We start from the raw sequence: 15,285 nt of genomic DNA on the forward strand, positions 1-15,285 counted from the left end.
AGCGCTAAACCCGGAGGATTATACAGCGCCTGGGGGTGGGATGAATCTTGCTTTGATAATACAGAAGATTTCGTTCGGATTTTTAACCCCGGAGGGTTAGCCACCCAGGATAACCCAAGAATGTCAGTGCGTCATCGAGGACTGTCTAACTTATTTCCATTGTGGTCCTTAATCTTGTCCCCCAGGATGCGACCCACACCAGTCGACTAACACCCAGGTACCTATTTGCTGCTAGGTGAACAAGACAATATGTGTAAGGAAACGTGTCGAAATGTTTCCACCCCCCGGGAATCGAACCCGGGCCCTCCGTGTGTGAGGCGGGAGCTTTAGCCACCAGGCCACCGGGCCACAAATAAATGTATTATAAAGTTTTATCATCTCCATTAGTAAATAACAGAATAACAGCTCCCACCTCTAACTAAATGCTTCATACATCTTATTTGCTTACCTGGCTAACCAATGTTTATTCCCGATATATTGAGATATGTTTATATTTAAGTCTGCCAGTCTAGTTTTCTTTAAAATGCGGTACGATATGTTGGCCGCGCAATCATTCTAGGTATGTTTGCTTATCATTTCCGCTTGATAAATCATTTATTCCTAGGAAGGTATATCGTCACGACCTTTTAACGAATAATTCGTTGCGTTTTTTATTAGAACTCCTTATTAAGCAAATCAGTTTATAATATTTATGCTATCAAACTTAAAGTTTGGTAATCTCATTTTATGTAATGTATTTCATGTGATGGTAATAATAGTAGAAAGAAAACGGTAAGAGCCAGTGGGCTGTGCCAGTCCTCCAGCTCCACAGTGGTGGTGGTGCTGCTGCTGCCTTCATCAATACTCTGCTTGTTAAATATAACCTTGAGCCACAAGTGACAGTAATATACATTTAAAGCACTAGACTACGCACCGTCCAACTGAGGAATGTAAGTGAATGTCTCAGTTTGTTTTATGGACAAAAATCTTATCAACTACACAGCATCTGTGTTCACTTGTTGTCGCTTCACCACCAGTCAAAATTACTTAACACTACCACAAGACCTTGATATTAATATTAAATTCTAGAATATAAGCACTAAATAGTGTATTCTTCTCTGTGAAATACGTTATGTTTGATGTTGAAGTTAATTCTCAATTCTGGAAAATTCTTAAATGTCGGGATGTTTATTTTAATCCTATTTGTGCACAGATCACTTAAATACCGTAAATTGTTATTGAATAGTAAGTTTATTCAGGTATACACAAATACAGTTACATAGATTATCATACACAGCAACATATGTGTAGAGAACCTGGGATAACCCAAGAATAAAATTTTGACAGATGATAACGTGAATCAAACAATAATTATGGTGATATCAGAGACTGCTTTCTATGATGCAAAGTATCATATATATATATATATATATATATATATATATATATATATATATATATATATATATATATATATATATATATATATATATATATATATATATATACATATGTATATATATATATATATATATATATATATATATATATATATATATATATATATATATATATATATATATATATATATATATATATAAACTATCGGTTTGGCTTATTCGGCAGGATATATAATATATATATGTGTGTACTCGACTATTTGCACTCACCTATTTATGGTTGCAGGGGTAGAGACATAGCTCCTGGCCCCGCCTCTTCATTGATCGCTAGTAGGTCCTCTCTCTCCCCTCTCCCTCATCTTAATGCTATTCATGGTTCCTGCCTCCACTATCTCACTTGCCAGATTATTCCACTTCCTGACAACTCTATGACTAAAGAAGTACTTCCTTACAACTCTTTGACTCATATGAATCTTCAACTTCCAATTGTGATCCCTGGTTACTGTGTACCAACATTGTCTCTGTCCACCTAGTCAATTCTTTGCAGTATTTTGTATGTCGTTGTCAAGTCTACCGTAACCCTCCTGTCCTCCAGTGTCGTCAGGCCGATTTCCCTAAACCTTTCTTCTTAGCACATTTCCCTTAGCTCTGGGACTAGCCTTGTTGCAAACCTTTACACTTTTTCTAATTTCTTGAGGTGCTTAACGTGGTCTGGGTTCCAAACTATTGCTGCATACTCCAGTATGGGCCTGACATACATTGTGTACAGAGTCTTTAATGATTCCTTACTGAGGTATCGGAACGCTCTTCTCAGGTTTGCCAGGCGCCCATGTGCTGCAGCAGTTATCTGGTTGATGTGCGCTTCAGGAGATGTGCTCGGTATTATACTCACCTCATGATCCTATTCCTTGAGCGAGGTTTGGAGTCTTTGGCCACCTAGACTATACTCTGTCTGCGGTTTTCTTTGCCCTTCCCCGATCTTCATGACTTTGCATTTGGCGGGGCTAAATTCAAGGAGCTAGTTGCTGGACCAGGCTTGTAGCCTGTCCAGGTCTCTTTGTAGTCCTGGTTGATCCTCATCCGATTTAATTCTCCTCATTAATTTCACATCATCTGCAAACAGGGACACTTCTGAATCTGTCCTTCTGTCATGTCATTCACATATACCAAAAATAGCACTGGCCCTAGGACTGACTGCTGTGGAACCCCGCTCGTCACAGGCGCCCACTCTAATACCTTGTCACATACCATGAATCATTGTTGCCTTCCTGACAAGAATTCTCTGATCCATTGCAATGCCCTCTCCTGTTATGGGTGCGTGATCCTCTAGCTTTTGCATTAATCTCTTGTGAGGAACTGTGTCGAAGTCCTTGGATTCCAAGGAAATACAATCTACTCACCCTTCTCTCTCATGTCTTCTGTTGTCATAAAACTCCAGTAGGTTTGTGACAGGATTTGCCTTCCATGAAGCTGTGCTAGTTGTTGTTTATAATCTTGTCCCGTTCTAGGTGCTCCACCACTCTCTTCCTGACTTTGCATACTATACACGTCAGTGAGACTGCTCTATAGTTTGGTGCTTCGTGTCTTTCTCCTTTCTTAAAAATAGGTTCTACATTTGCTGTCTTCCATACCTAAGGTAGTTGTCCATTTTCAATGGATTTGTTGGAAATTGTTGTTAGTGGCACACACAGCATCTCTGCTCCCTCTCTAAGGACCCATGGAGAGATGTCTGGTCCCACTGCCTTTGAGGTATCAAGGTCACTTAGCAGGTTCTTCACCCCCTCCTAAGTTGTTTGTATTTCTTCCAACACTTGTTGGTGTACCCCTCTGTTCTGACTTCTGGAAGTCCTTTGTGTCTCAGTAAATACTTCCTTAAATCTCATGTTGAGCTCCTCACATACTTCTTGGTCGTTTCTTGTGAGCTACCCACTTTCTTTCCTCAGCCTGATTACCTGATCCTTGACTGTTGTCTTCCTCCTAATGTGGCTATATAACGGCTTCAGGTAAGACTTGACTTTTGATTCTATGTCGTTTTCGTACTGTGGGTGGGCCTCCCTCCTTATCTGTGCGCACTGGTTTCTAGCTCTTCTACTAATCTCTTTATTTTCCTGGGTACTTTTTCTTCTGTACTTTTTCCAGTCTCTTTTGCACTTAATTTCTGCCTCCCTACACCTTTGGGTAAACCAAGGGCTCATTCTCGTATTCCCATTATTTCTGTTGCATTTGGGTACAAACCTTTCCTCTGCCTCCTTGCATTTTGTTATTACATAGTCCATTATTTCGTTTACTTACTTTCCTACCAATTCTCTTTCCCATTGAACCTCCTGCAGGAAGTTCCTCATACCTGTGTAGTTCCCCATTTTGTAGTTTGGCTTTATCCATCCTACTCCTGTTACCCTCTCCACTTGTAACTATATTATGTATTCAAAGCTCAAAACCACGTGATCCTTAGCTCCAAGGGGCCTTTCATGTGTGTTATCCTCAATGTCCAAACTACTCCAAACTACTCTCTATGTTTTGGGACCCCATGTGGCTCCAGGTTTTCCCAATCAATCTCCTTGTGTTTGAAATTGCCCATAACTAGTAACTTTATTCTACCCGTGTGAGCTCTTCTGGATACCTCTGCTAGTGTGTCCACCACTAATCTGTTGTTCTCTTCATATTCTTCTCTTGTATTTACTATATAGTCCCTTTCGCCAATTTCGTCCATTCCATCCATTTCCTCAAATCTCCATCGGTTTTTAATGAGCAGTGCAACTCCTCTTCCTCTGCTCCTTGTATCTTTCCTCAGGATCTGATATCCGGGTGGGAAGACTGCGAGTGTTATCCCAGTGAGTTTCGTTTCTATGATGTCTGGGGACATCTCCTTGATTCTTTCATGCCACTCCTCACATTTATTTGTTATTCCATCTGCATCCACATACCAAACCTTCAACTTCTTTTCTAAAACTGTGGTCTGGGGAGAACATTGGAGTTGGGGGAGTGGGAGACCTTGTGCAGAACTATAGGGTAGTTGTGGGGGTGGAATTTGTGATGAAGGGGGTGGGGGGCAATGGGTACAGTGTGTGTGTTTTGGGTTAGATTGTTTGGTTGCATTGGGGTTGTCGTGGTTGAGGTCCATTAGTGGGTAGTTCTGAGGGAGATTGTATTTTCTGTTCCTCCTGAGTCTGGGTTCTCCTGGTCATCTCCGTCTTTGCCTCTTGTTCCCCCTTGTGTCTTTGTACCCTCTCTTTCAGGTTCTGCCATTCTTCTTGTGTTCTGTCACGGTCAAGATACATCCTCTGGTACTTTGGTCTGTCCCTTAGTTGTGTTTTCTCCTGATTCTGCCTTCTCCTGATTCGGCTATTTTTATTTCATTTTGCACAGCACCGTATTCTCAGAAAACTTGTCAACTGGGTCATGTTGTCTTTTGCTATTTCTTTCATGATATTTTCAACTGCGTTTTTCTCCTCCTATCTTCTTGCTTCATAAGTTTTACCTTCAACTTCTTGGATCCCGTAAACAAAAACTGACCTCTCCTTTCGTCCTCCCACTGCATTTTCCTTTACATCCCCTAAAATAATTTAGTTGCATCCATTGCAGCATTCCTTCTTTCAATCTCTTCTCTAGGTTATGTTCCTGTGTTCAGTGGTCTGTCATTTTTCCTTCCCAGCTTTTCCTGGGCACTGCTGTGGTTTGTTAGGCCCTCTGCATATAGCTTATCTCCTTCATTTTCTTCAATTCCCTCATTTGTTCCTGATGTGCTCCTTGTCTTTTTTCCGGCCTCCACAGTGGTCTGATAGGGCCTCCGGATAAAATATAGCTTGTGGAAAAAGACACTTATGTACAGTTCAGGACATTTATTAAAGGAAACGTTTCGCCACGAGTGGCTTCTTCAGTCCTAATACAGAGAAAACTAAGAAAACACACATATATATAGTGGCGGGAGTCAGGTGAGGTGATGCGTGGTTAGAGGTGGTAGTAGTAGTAGTAGTAGTAGTAGTAGTAGTAGTAGTAGTAATGGAACTAAGGAGGTGAGGCAAGAGAGGGACCTGCTGGCATCAAGTAACACCAGTTCCCAGGATGGGTAATATCCTCTTGCTTAGTAATTTTGAAATACTGTAACTACCGGATTTATGCTTTATAGTGTTACTGACAGAAATTAATGCAGCTTCAATGAAGCTAAACTAGTTATTAAAGAAGACGACTTAAGACGGAGAAAATGCATTGAAGCTGCACTAATTTCTGTCAGTAACACTATAAAGCAAAAATCCGGTAGTTACAGTATTTCAAAATTACTAAGCAAGAGGATATTACCCATCCTGGGAACTGGTGTTACTTGATGCCAGCAGGTCCCTCTCTTGCCTCACCTCCTTAGTTCCTTACTACTACTACTACTACTACTACTACTACTACTACTACTACTACTACCACCTCTACCCACGCGTCACCTCACCTGACTCCTGCCACTATATATATAAATGTTTTCTTATTTTTCTCTGTATTAGGACTGAAGAAGCCACTCGTGGCGAAACGTTTCCTTTAATAAATGTCCTGAACTGTACATAAGTGTCTTTTTCCACATCTTGTCGGTATCACCATACCATTTCCTCATAAAATATAGCTTCTTTGTTCCCTACAGTCCCCTTGTCTGTGATTGATGTAGCAGTTCCTGATGTCATCCCTGTGCTGCTCTTCGATTCTTAAGACTGTTTCTCTTCTCTGCTCTGTATCTTAGCTTCTGCTGCTGTGGCTTGTAGCTCTCATTTCCTGCTCTCTGCTGTCCTCTCCATTATCTTGCTAAGCGCTTCTAGCTTCCTTCCCCACTCTTCCCCCCTTTTCGTGAGGTCTGCCACCCAGTCTTCCCTCTCAGGCTCATTCATTAGTCCCCTGGTTCTCCATCTTGCTCTTTGGCAACCCAGATTTTTTTGTCACCATAGAAAGAAAAACTTATGTATTTTCATGTGGTCGTTTGTGATGTGTGTTCGTGAGTGTGTGTGTGTGTGGAGGGGGTGTTTGTTGTAGGGAGGGAGAGGCATAGAGAGTGGGAGGAGGAGACAGTGGCAGAGGGAGAGAGAGATGGGGGAAGGATAGGGGGTACAGGGAGAGAGGGGGGGAAAGGAAGTTAAGGAAAGGCAAGGGGGATAGAGGGGAGGGAGAAATAAGGGGAGGAGAAAGAGAAGGAAGAGAAAGAGGAAGTGGAGAGGAAGAGAGAGACAGAGTGAGAGTGAGAGAGAGAGAGAGAGAGAGAGAGAGAGAGAGAGAGAGAGAGAGAGAGAGAGAGAGTAGCAAGTATGTGTGGGAGAGTGCTGGTACCTCGGGAAGAAGTTGATATGCTTGGGGTGAAATTTGACTCTGAACTGACCATGAAGAACCACATTGTAAATCTTACAAACAAGGCAGCCAGGAAGCTTGTAGCACTTCGCTGTATCTTGCATCTGCTTGACAGTAGGGGTTGCAAGATTCTGTATGAGGCACATGTACACTCATACCTTGATTATGTTCCACTTTCTTGGTTTGCCTGTCCCCCCTCTCATCTGGGACTGCTTGACAGAGCAGAGAAGAGAGCAAGACGTCTCATCCCTCGCCTGGACCCATCCTGGAGAGATCTGTCATTTCAGCAGAGCCTTCAACACAGGAGGGATGTGGGTGGCCTTACTGTTATGTACAAGGCCAACATTGCCAAAGTACCACACTTGGGCCCACTTCGAGGACAGCGTGAAACAAGCTTCTATACCACAAGGCGGGCAGAAAGCAGCAACTTCACTCTGACTGTACTCTTCTCCAGAACATCACTTCATCTGAGATCATTTATCCCCAAGATAACTCGAGTCTGGAACACATTCATACAGCATTATGATGTCAACGATATAAAGTCAGTTGATTAAATGAAAATGCTGGCCCACAGATGGCTCTAACTTCATCCTGTTCCCTACTTGTATGTTTCATAACAATAAAATGCTTTCAAATGAGATGATGTAGGTAACACCTCCTAGCTTGTCAATAAGGTTAGGAATCCTTAACTTGTAAATAGCTTGTCAGTAAAGCTAGGGATCCTTAACCTAACCTTGTCAAACCCTGTGTAAAAAAAAAAAAAAAAAAAGTAAGCCCTTCTGGCCATTTCAGCTAGTGTATCCACCATTGCTCTGTTGTTCTTTTCATATTCCCCTATTGGCCTCCTGCAGTTCTGTGGTGGGTTATACATCACTGCAGTGACTACCTTATGTTCCGCAGACTGAATTGTACCTATGTAATCCATTTCTCTAATCTCATCCATTCCTTCCATTTCCTCAAACCCCCATCAGTTTTTAATGAGCAGTGCAATCCCTCCACCCTCTCTGCTCCTATCTTTTCTCGGGATCTGATATATGAGTGGGAAGGCTGCATCTGTTATTCTCTCAGTGAGTTTCGTCTCTGTGATTCCTGTGATGTCTGGGGGACGTCTCATTGATTCTTTGATGCCACTCCTCACATTTATTTGTTATTCCATCTGCATTTGTATACCAAACCTTCAGCTTCTTTTCTAAAACTGTGGTCCAGGGAGAATAGTGGGTTGGGGAGCAGAAGCCCTGGCAGGGGCCTATTGGGGTTGAGGTGGGGGTGGTGATGGGGTGGGGGCAGAGTGCCTGTGGGGGTTGCTGTAGGGGTGGGGTTTGTAATGGGGTGGGGTTGTCATGATTGGATTCCATTTATGGGTGTTTCTAGAGGAGGGTGTGTTTGCTCTTCCACCTGGGTTTGGGTTCTCCTCCTCGTCTCTGTCATTACCTCTCATTCCTCCTTTCATCTTTGTATCCTCTTCTTCTTGTGTTCTGTCTCAATTAAGGTACACTCTCCAGGATTCCGCATTGTCCCTTAGTTGTGCTTTCTCCTGCAGGATCCTGTTTCAAGCTGAGTCTGCCTTGAAAATCACTTTGACTGGCTTTTTTCCTCTTGTAAACCAACCAATTCTCCAAAAATTTTTCATCTGAGTCATGTCATCTTCACTTATTGCTTTCATGATACTTTCAATCTTTTTTTCTCCTCCTGTTTTCTTGCCTCATAGGTATCCTCTTCGTCCTCCTGGAACCCATAGACAAAAAGTTATCTCTCCCTTTAGTCCTTTCACTGTAACCCCTTTTGAATCTCCTGAGGTGACTTAGTTCCTTCCATTGAAGCATTCTTTCCTTTGATTTCTTCCCTGGCTGATGCCCATGGGCTGGTCTGCCTTTCCTGGTCAGCTGTTCTTGGCCATTGCAGTTGGGTGTTAGAGTCTCTGCATATAGCTTAGCTCTTTCATTGTCTGTAGTCTCCTCATATGTTCTTGATGTGCTCCTCATCTTGTCCCAGGCCCTGGGTCTGAGAGGGCCGTCGCATACAGTATAGTTCCATTGCTCCCTACACTTCCCTTGTCTGTGACTGATATAGAAGTTCCTGATGTCATGGCTGTGCTGTACTTTCTTACTTTAGGCTGTTTCAGATTTTTTAGTTGCTCTTCTAATCACTGTATCTTAGCTTCTGCTGCTAAGGCTTGTAGCTCCAATTTCCAGTTCTCTGCAGCTATCCTCTCTTTCATTTTCTTGCCAAGCTCTTCTAGCTTCATTCCCCACTCCTCCCTTTTTGTGAGCTCTGCCTGCCAGTCTTCCCTCCCAGGCTCATCCAGCAAATCCCTGGTTCTCCGTCTTGCTCTTTGGTAACCCATTTTTATTTTTACCATGGAAAGAAGAGCTTATGTATTTTCAGGAGTGAGTGTGTGTGTGTGGAGGTGGGTGTTTGTTGCAGGGAAGGAAAGGGCGAGGTAGGTAGGGAGAGGGAAGAAGGATACAGAGTTGTAGGGGGGACAGTGGCAGAGGGTGTGTGTGTGTGTGTGTTTGTGTTTGATGTGTTTGAGTCATGCTTAAAATAAGCTAAACTTGCCGAATTGCTCAAACTCTCTCAAAAAAATGGATTTTTCTTAAATTAAAGGAATATTTTTGGAATAAACTTAAACTAGCATATTTTTATAGCTAAATTATGTTATATATATATATATATATATATATATATATATATATATATATATATATATATATATATATATATATATATATATATATAATATATATATATATATATCTTCTTTCAACACACCGGCCATATCCCACCAAGGCAGGGTGGCCCAAAAAGAAAAACAAAAGTTTTTCTTTTCAAATTTAGTAACATATATACAGGAGAAGGTGTTACTAGCCCCTTGCTCTCGGCATTTTAGTCGCCTCTTACAACACGCATGGCTTACGGAGGAAGAATTCTGTTCCACTTCCCCATGTAGATAAGAGGAAATAAACAAGAACAAGAACTAGAAATAAAATAGCAGAAAACCCAGAGGGGTGTGTATATATATGCTTGTACATGTATGTGTAGTGTGACCTAAGTGTAAGGAAGAAGTAGCAAGACGTACCTGAAATCTTGCATGTTCATGAGACAGAAAAAAGGAACATCAGCAATCCTACCATCATGAGACACTTATCTTCAACTTGTCGTTTTTTCAAACCATTCATCACAACTGTCAGACACTGCAGCATCATGGGATCTTGTTACAAAGAATTCTTCAACACTTGTTCAACCTTTGGACAAAGACCTACTTCGACTAGTGGATGGTACCACTATGACCCCGCCTCCGCCTGCTTCACCTCACCTCACTACAGTATATAAGCCACGTCTACGGCCCTATGCTGTACATTCTACAAGATTGATGGACTGAACACATCGACTGCAGGCTGAGGGACTGATTACCTCATACTCCTCCTCTCCTTACGCCTTCCTCTTTGTATTGGACTGATGAAGCCACTGTGTGGCGAAACGTTTCCTGAATAAAGATTCCCATATGCTGCATAAGTGTCTCAATCTTCAGTCATTCTGCTACTTGTCATATGTATGTTTCAGCAGTCATTCTGCTACTTGTCATATGTATGTTTCAGCATTCCGTATGCTTCTTATAATATACATCCTTTAGCATGCAGTCTGCTGCTTGTAATATACATCCTTTAGCATGCAGTCTGCTGCTTGTAATATACATCCTTTAGCATGCAGTCTGCTGCTTGTAATAATACACACATTTCAGGACGCAGTCTGCTGCTGCTAATATAATGTTTCAGTCTGCGCCTTGAAAAATTATACATTTTTTAACATACATCTTGAAAATGATATATGTTTCAACAATCACTTCTCGTATTGTTAATGCTAAACTTGTTTCAACAGTCAGTCTACGTACTGTAATGCTAAACTTGTTTCAACAGTCAGTCTACGTACTGTAATGCTATACTTGTTTCAACAGTCAGTCTACGTACTGTAATGCTATACTTGTTTCAACAGTCAGTCTACGTGCTGTAATGCTATACTTGTTTCAACAGTCAGTCTACACTTGTCAGTCTACGTACTGTAATGCTATACTTGTTTCAACAGTCAGTCTACGTAATGCTATACTTGTGTCAACAGTCAGTCTACGTGCTGTAATGCTATACTTGTTTCAACAGTCAGTCTACGTACTGTAATGCTATACTTGTTTCAACAGTCAGTCTACGTGCTGTAATGCTATACTTGTTTCAACAGTCAGTCTACGTACTGTAATGGTATACTTGTTTCAACAGTCAGTCTACGTACTGTAATGGTATACTTGTTTCAACAGTCAGTCTACGTACTGTAATGGTATACTTGTTTCAACAGTCAGTCTCCGTACTGTAATGCTATACTTGTTTCAACAGTCAGTCTACGTGCTGTAATGCTTTACTTGTTTCAACAGTCAGTCTACTTACTGTAATGGTATACTTGTTTCAGCAGTCAGTCTACGTACTGTAATGGTATACTTGTTTCAACAGTCAGTCTACGTACTGTAATGGTATACTTGTTTCAACAGTCAGTCTACGTACTGCAATGCTATACTTGGTTCAACAGTCAGTCTACGTACTGTAATGGTATACTTGTTTCAACAGTCAGTCTACGTACTGTAATGCTATACTTGTTTCAACAGTCAGTCTACGTACTGTAATGCTATACTTGTTTCAACAGTCAGTCTACGTACTGTAATGCTATACTTGTTTCAACAGTCAGTCTACGTACTGTAATGCTATACTTGTTTCAACAGTCAGTCTACGTACTGTAATGCTATACTTGTTTCAACAGTCAGTCTACGTACTGTAATGCTATACTTGTTTCAACAGTCAGTCTACGTACTGTAATGCTATACTTGTTTCAACAGTCAGTCTACGTACTGTAATGCTATACTTGTTTCAACAGTCAGTCTACGTACTGTAATGCTATACTTGTTTCAACAGTCAGTCTACTGTAATGCTATACTTGTTTCAACAGTCAGTCTACGTACTGCAATGCTTTACTTGTTTCAACAGTCAGTCTACGTACTGTAATGCTATACTTGTTTCAACAGTCAGTCTACGTACTGTAATGCTATACTTGTTTCAACAGTCAGTCTACGTACTGCAATGCTTTACTTGTTTCAACAGTCAGTCTACGTACTGTAATGCTTTACTTGTTTCAACAGTCAGTCTACGTACTGTAATGCTGTACTTGTTTCAACAGTCAGTCTACGTACTGTAATGCTATACTTGTTTCAACAGTCAGTCTACGTACTGTAATGCTATACTTGTTTCAACAGTCAGTCTACGTACTGTAATGCTATACTTGTTTCAACAGTCAGTCTACGTAGTGCAATGCTATTGTTTCAACAGTCAATCCGCTTCTTTTATCATCACTAATTCATGTAATGTTTCTTTTCCAGATGAGGAGACAAAAGGGAGTCAAGATCTAATGGAGATTCTCGTATTGTAGATCATCAGGACCTACTCTTCATAATACATAATGGATGCCTTGTCAATGGAGGAACTTAATGGGTTGAGAATGATAATGGCTGTTAAACTCTGTGGTCAACGTGTCTTACATAAAACATTCTGTTGGGGAACCCCAGATAAACCTAGTAACATGAAACTGGATGATTACTTAAAAAATTTAAAAAAACTGAATCCAAAATCATCTGCAAATTACTTGAAAGTGTCAGGGAAACTAAGAGATTTTGACAAAGCTCAAGAGAATTTAATAAATATGAGTGTAGATGGATCAATGTTTGATGTATCAATGCTCTATCATTGCATCAAACTTGCCTGTGAAAATGTGGCCTCGTTCAATGACTTAGTGTGGCGTGATAAAAGTACGGAAATGGAGTACTATGTGACTGCTATAAAGGATATGAGGAATGATGTTCTTCACGGTAAACATTCATTCACTGATACAGAGATAAATGAAAAGACAAAGGAGTTACTAGATCTTTTATTTAACTGTCTTAAGACATCGAGAGATCGGTATAAACGGGATCAGGACGAAGTGGATAGAGAGATCAAGCAGATCACTGAAGATCTGAAACTCATCACGAATAAAACTTTTGGCGTTGATGATTTAGTAATAAATATCAGAGATGATCTGAAGGAACTTACAATAGAGAAGAGTAGTGCAATACTGAAAGACTGCTTCCAAAAAAAATGCTATTTAAACCCTCTGTCTTTCATCATCAAGAATTTGCGCCTAAAAGTAAGTGAAATATTTGTTGATGTCGAAGTGAAACAGGGAAAACGTGGTGAAGGTGAAAGTGTAGACTATAAACAACTTCTTAAGCTTGTTCATAACACAGCCGCATATTCTACGACCTCAGCCTCGCTGCAACAAAGTTTACTGACACGACCTCAAGTACTCCTTCTGGAAGGTTTGGCAGGAAGCGGCAAGACGACTTTAATGAAGTTAATCACAGAAGAATGGATACAAGGTGGTCAAGGTATGATGGAAGGCTTAGATTATTATGAACTCCTGCTGTGGGTACAATGCAGGGACCCTATCATCAAATCCCCTCACGGTCTCTTGGACATGTTGATGCCTGATGTTTCTACGAACTTTAAGAACCTCCTGCTAAGAGTTATGAAACTTTGTAAGCTCCTAATTATAGTTGACAGCCTGGATGAAATCAACGAGCAATCTGAAAAACTCATCAAAAGTCTTTTACACGAATGCCAAAATTCTTCTCACACAACATTTCTGTGCGCATCAAGACCAGAAAAAGTTGAAATATTCGAGCGGATGATCCCTCAAGAATATGATGTGACAAATATTGAATTACAAGGAATAACTGATCAAGTAATGCCACAGTTCGTTCAACGGACTCATCAAGAGATATCTAAAAAAACAAACAGTAATCATAGCACTAACAAACTGGTAGATGTGGTGATAAGACTAACAAGTTTTCAGGAACACTTAAGACTCCCTCTTAATTTAACATTCTTTATTTACATCTTGAACCAAAAATCAGAAAATTTAAACTTGTTGTCTCTCACCGAAACGGAACTTTACTATGAAATTCATCTAATGTGGCAAAAGAAGTTAAAAGAGAGATTAGTGATTATAAATCCAAGGTTCAAGGAAATGAGTAAGAGGGACCTAGATTATAAGGTTAATAATATTTTGAGAGAGATGTATGTGGTAGCGGTAGAGACCTTCCCACATGACCAGTTGACCCTTGAGAATGAGATGATAAATCGATTATGCACTGTTTCTAGCACTCAAGAGTTGCCTTCCCAAGAGGTCTTTTCAACATTTCTTTGTTTGAAACCCATTACGACAAAGCATAGCGTCAAGAAACAGTACTCTCTACCGCACAAAGGACTGAGGGACTTCTATTGTGCTTTGCATATTGCAATGACGCTCAAAGAGCAGTTTTCTGCTTTGCCATCATCATTTAACCAGCAACCTCCTGAGTCTGCTCAGGCACCTAATTCTGACTCTCCCGCAGAAACATTAGACCCTTCTGTAACGATCCGGGGAATTTTGGAAAAGACTATCAATGTAGCAATAATGGATATAACCAAGTTTCAGAATATTTTTGTGCATGTGGCCGAGCTCCTGCGTCAGTTATTTGATCAGGTACCTAAAGTGATCACAGATGAAGTTGTCCATCTTTTACGTGAGTCTGGGGTAATGGACAACTACCATTGTCTGAATCTCCTTGAAACCCCCAGTGCGAATTCAGCCACATAACAACCTATACTCGCTTGAAGCTCTGTGGCTCTCCCTCCCCTATGATACTAATAATAATAATCTGTGGCTCTGCAACCATTCCTCAAGACATTTAAGGTGCGAAATATTATCTATTGTAAGCTTGACGAACTATCTCAACGGCAAGAACTACTCAAAACTTTGCTCATCATGAATGCACAAGCCTGAGTGTAGACCACCACCGTTATCATGCAGTTCTAAGTTGCACAAGCGAATCATTTGCTTATAAATCAGCCTCTTTGATCTAGATTAAGATTTTGCTACCAAAGGTGCTAGTTAATTGTGCAGCTTATATTTATCCTATGGACAGTAGATCAAGAAAATTTAAATATACAAAAGACCTAGGAATTAGACCCTAAAAAGGATTACCAGCAGTGTATACAGGGATTTAGATACTTTGTTTTGCCTGCTACAAGCAACCTCAGGATATTTGCATATATACCTAGTCTGATATTCTCTCTTAGTAAGATAAATTACACATCACACAGGTTATCATAATGTCGGTCTCTATATTCCTTAATTAAGAAGTGGGCAACCAAACACATGTGTTCAATAATGTGATTATAAGACTGTCCACATAATTTACATTTAGTTTGATTATTTGTACATATACCAGACTGCCAGAACCTGTAAAGAACCTGTTGTGGCTACCACAACTCTCATTGTGAGTTCTTATAAAGATGTAACCAAATTCTAATGTGATTACATATCCCTATATCTGCACACTTATATTTTTATGTCTTTGTCCGCGGATATATTTCTTTTTATATATTTTGCATTTTTTAAAATTAGCTCCAAGTTTTCTCAGTTATTTTTTTTACATTTTTTACATTGATTTATTATTTTAGTGCAATTCAGTAATTTA

General features: G+C 40.4%; 1 protein-coding gene across 1 annotated transcript; it reads left to right on the forward strand.

The window, feature by feature from the left end:
• The first annotated feature begins 746 nt into the window (after positions 1–746).
• Positions 747–15,111, forward strand: LOC128703131 (uncharacterized). Its single transcript, XM_053797684.2, has 2 exons — positions 747–929; positions 12,106–15,111. Exon 2 carries the CDS (start codon positions 12,186–12,188, stop codon positions 14,400–14,402), a length of 2,217 nt encoding a protein of 738 aa, XP_053653659.2. The 5' UTR covers positions 747–929; positions 12,106–12,185; the 3' UTR covers positions 14,403–15,111.
• The last annotated feature ends 174 nt before the right edge of the window (positions 15,112–15,285 follow it).

The sequence above is a fragment of the Cherax quadricarinatus genome, chromosome 85 (assembly GCF_038502225.1).
Source record: "Cherax quadricarinatus isolate ZL_2023a chromosome 85, ASM3850222v1, whole genome shotgun sequence".
NCBI classification, from domain to species: Eukaryota; Metazoa; Arthropoda; class Malacostraca; order Decapoda; family Parastacidae; genus Cherax; species Cherax quadricarinatus.

Coding starts and splice junctions, on each gene's coding strand:
- LOC128703131 (XM_053797684.2), top strand. CDS start 12,186: ATGGATGCCTTGTCAATGGAGGAACTTAATGGGTTGAGAATGATAATG.